This window comes from Nannobrachium achirus, assembly GCF_963921795.1.
Source record: "Nannobrachium achirus genome assembly, chromosome: 10".
Taxonomy (NCBI): domain Eukaryota; kingdom Metazoa; phylum Chordata; class Actinopteri; order Myctophiformes; family Myctophidae; genus Nannobrachium; species Nannobrachium achirus.
This window is the reverse complement of record NC_137819.1, coordinates 5287810-5291400: the sequence shown is the minus strand read 5'-3', so window position 1 is coordinate 5291400 and position 3591 is coordinate 5287810. Positions and strand designations below refer to the sequence as shown.

At 44.8% G+C, this 3591-nt stretch overlaps 1 protein-coding gene across 1 annotated transcript; it reads left to right on the top strand.

Annotated features, from left to right (window-relative positions):
- Positions 1 to 594: 594 nt before the first annotated feature.
- Positions 595 to 3278, top strand: LOC308292367 (E3 ubiquitin/ISG15 ligase TRIM25-like; the record flags this gene model as incomplete). The annotated part of the gene is made up of 2 exons (XM_080734680.1): positions 595 to 844; positions 1765 to 3278. The coding sequence occupies 2 exons, from the start codon at positions 595 to 597 to the stop codon at positions 3276 to 3278; spliced, it is 1764 nt and encodes a 587-aa protein (XP_080590806.1).
- Positions 3279 to 3591: the final 313 nt, after the last annotated feature.

The following is a 3591-nucleotide window of genomic DNA, read 5'->3' as shown; positions in this document are numbered from 1 at the left end:
CTGTATTGTATTGTACTCTTTGTCTTGTCATGTTCATCCATCAAACCACAGTCCGATCAGCACACCCAACCACATTGATTGTATTTAATTAAAGGAGTAGTTCAACACCAAAATGACTTTTTCCCCATCGATTCCGGATTGCGGGTACATTTATTGTAATCAAAGTATTGTCGTAGGATTGTGACAAATACAAAAAAAATATTATTGAATTCAAGTCTCCATCGTGTGAGTAATCAAGATAGTCAATTTGGGGGTGAACTACTCCTCTAAGACTTGTCATTGGGAGGCTGGCTGTCTGGCCATGTGATCGCCTTCACTCCTCCCCCTTATTTACACGTGACAGCTTTCTCTCCACCTCTTTTGAGTAAAGTGTATAAAAGAGTATAGAAATTGTTCTTGGGACTCAATCATCTCGCATGTTGCTGGAGTTCCCTATTTAAATTGGCATCACATCTTGTACTCTCCTTATATTAGTATTTTATGCCACGACAAGATTTTCAATGCTGCCGACAGAAAGGGAGTACTGTGTCAAGCGTTCTTATTGAGATCTCCCCCTTCGTCAGGCTACAACCCAGACGGGACAGTGGCGCTGAGATGGCGCAGCAGGGAGCTCAACTGGACGAGGAGCAGCTGTGTTGTTCTGTGTGTCTGGACGTCCTGAAGGAGCCGGTGACCGTTCCCTGTGGACACAGCTACTGCAGGAGGTGCATCGAGGGATACTGGGACCAGGACGACCAGAGGGGGCGCTACAGCTGTCCACAGTGCAGACACGTCTTCGTCCCCAGACCCATTCTGAAGAAAAACACCATGCTGGCCGAGGTGGTGGAGTGCATGAAGAAGACAGGTGAGACCTGCGGCTCACTTTCTCCTCCTTTTTAAGACTTGAAAAAGACCTAAAAATATCTTCCAAATTATGTAAATGCTTTTCTGGACAACGTTTGTTTCTATATGAGTGGTGCTCAAACCTTTTAATGTCAAGGAATTATATGTCAAAATACTTTGTTCCAGGGACCCTATGAAAGAAAGATTTGAGTTTCAAAAATAGCAGCGATGCACTTTGTGCACTAATCAAAGGCTTCTGCGCTGTTTGAATTTTATGATGTGTCCAACTTGACAGCCATGTAAACATACACAAAATGTCATTAAGTTATCTTAATCGACTGCTTTTAATTGACTGCTCATCTTCATTTTGACAACATCTCAGATGACAAGACAGGTTTAAAGTATACTTGTTTAGTAAACTTCCTGAGGCTTGCGTTCTCCCCTCACCCTAAAACTCTTTGTTCCATTGTCTTCGAACAGACCCCTGTGGTTTCAGGTATTGACAGTCTTTACTGTGAGCATTAGGTTGGCCGGGAGGTGACACCCTGGTGATGGCTTGATTAAAATGCAAATGGCTTTGTTGTTGGTGCTGGCAGGCAAAGGACACTGTGTGTGTCATGCAATTCCATAGGCCTGCAGTGGATTCTTATATTACATTTATTCCTAAAACCTTCTTTGGTGCCAAAGATGGGGTGCCATTGCATTATGTTTTTAGGGATCCACTTATGCACACTATTTGTAACAAAAATACTGTGTGGCAGGCCATGTCTGACACAGATGGTAAGGCAGGTGGTAAGGCAGATTGATAGTAATACAAAAGAATAGTTATCAGGCAGCAGAGACATGCTGGCTCCTATAGGTTATGAGGGTACAGGCACTTTAAAATGAAAGATTTATCAGATTGATAAATGCATATGATAAATACATATTATGTATCAACAGGACTCCAAGCCGTTCCTCCTGATCACTGCTACGCTGGACCTGGAGACGTGGCCTGTGACGTCTGCACTGGGAGGAGACTGAAGGCTGTGAAGACTTGTCTTCAGTGTCTGGTCTCTTACTGTGACACTCACCTCCAGCCTCACCATCAGTCCCCTGCCTTCAAGAAACACAAGCTGGTGAAAGCCTTGGGCGAGCTTCAGGAGAACAAGTGCCCTCTCCACAACAAGGCGAGGAAGCTTTTCTGTCGCACCGATCAGCAGTGCATCTGTTCTCTGTGCTCCGTGGAAGAACACAAAGGTCACGATATGATCTCGGCTGCAGCAGCACGGACTGAGAGACAGAACTATTTCGATACGATTCGGCATAACATCCAGCAGAGAATCCAGGAGAGAGAGGAAGAACTGAATGTGCTTCAATGGGGGGTGGAGGACGCCAACCTCGAGGCTGACGAAGCAGTGAAGAACATCGATGGCATCTTTACTGAGCTCATCTCTTCCATGGAGAGAAGACGATCTGAGGCAAGAGAGCTGATCAGAGACCGGCAGGAACGTCAAGTGAGTTGTTTTGAAGAACTAAAACGACTCACCAACCTAGAAGTCGCTGAACTGAGGAGTAGACCTGCTGAACTGGAGCAGCTGTCACTCACAGAAGATCACATCCATTTTCTACAGCGTTACACCTCCTCCCTCTGTACCATCAGTGAATCTACACACCCAGTCAGCTACGATGTCAGTGAAGTCATCAGCGATGTCAATGACCTGAGCAGATACTTTCAAGATGTGACTGTGTCCGTGTCCAATATGAGAGACAAACTAGAGGGCATTCTTACAGAGGAAGGAACAGCCGTCTTAGAGACGGTGAACAGTGTGAAGAAATCGAAGAAGAAGAAGAAGAAGAAGAAGAAAAAGACAACTCACAAGGCCCAGGCATTACTGTCAACACTACTGGAACCCAAGACCAGAGATGAGTTCTTAGAATATTCACGTCCAATCACACTGGATCCAAACACAGCTCATCAACTCCTGTCTCTGTCTAACGGGGACAGAAAAGTTACACAGATGGACGAACCTCAATCATATCCTGATCACGCAGAGAGATTCACATGGGTTCCTCAGGTTCTCAGTAGAGAGGGTATGTCTGGACGCTGTTACTGGGAGGCAGAGTGGGATGGATCCATTGCTATTATAGGAGTCTCATATAAATATGATATTAGCACAGGGTGTCTTGTTCAATGTCCATTGGGGTTAAATGATAAATCGTGGGCTTTAATGTGTACCCAGCAAGGCTATGTTTTCAGACACGGAGACATTGATACTGACATGCCGTCAGACAGTGTGGTCTCCAGGGTAGGGGTGTACCTGGACCACAGTGCAGGTATTTTGTCCTTCTACAGTGTAACTGCAGACACCATGACCCTCCTCCACAGAGTACACACCACCTTCACACACAACCTCCATGCTGGAATTAGCGAATTATCATCTGGAACCACTGTTGAGTTGTGTGACCTCAAGTAGACCTGTTTGTTTTGTCTCATGTCATGAGTACAGAATAGTTTCTGTATTATTTGTATATAAAATAAAACCGTTGTTCCTTGTCACTTGAATCATATTTATTTTATTTGTCTAATGGGACGATTTTGTATGATTTGTTAACCGCTTCCAAACAGACAGTGTTGCTAGGAGGGTGGGCAACTTTGATGCTGGAAAGGGCCACTATGTTTTCAAACACACTCCAGAGGGCCACAATGCACATGCAGTCAAAATGAGCAGATCTACAAGCTCAAAACGTGTCGCACTGTGACACACTTTGAGCTTTTAGCTCTGTTAT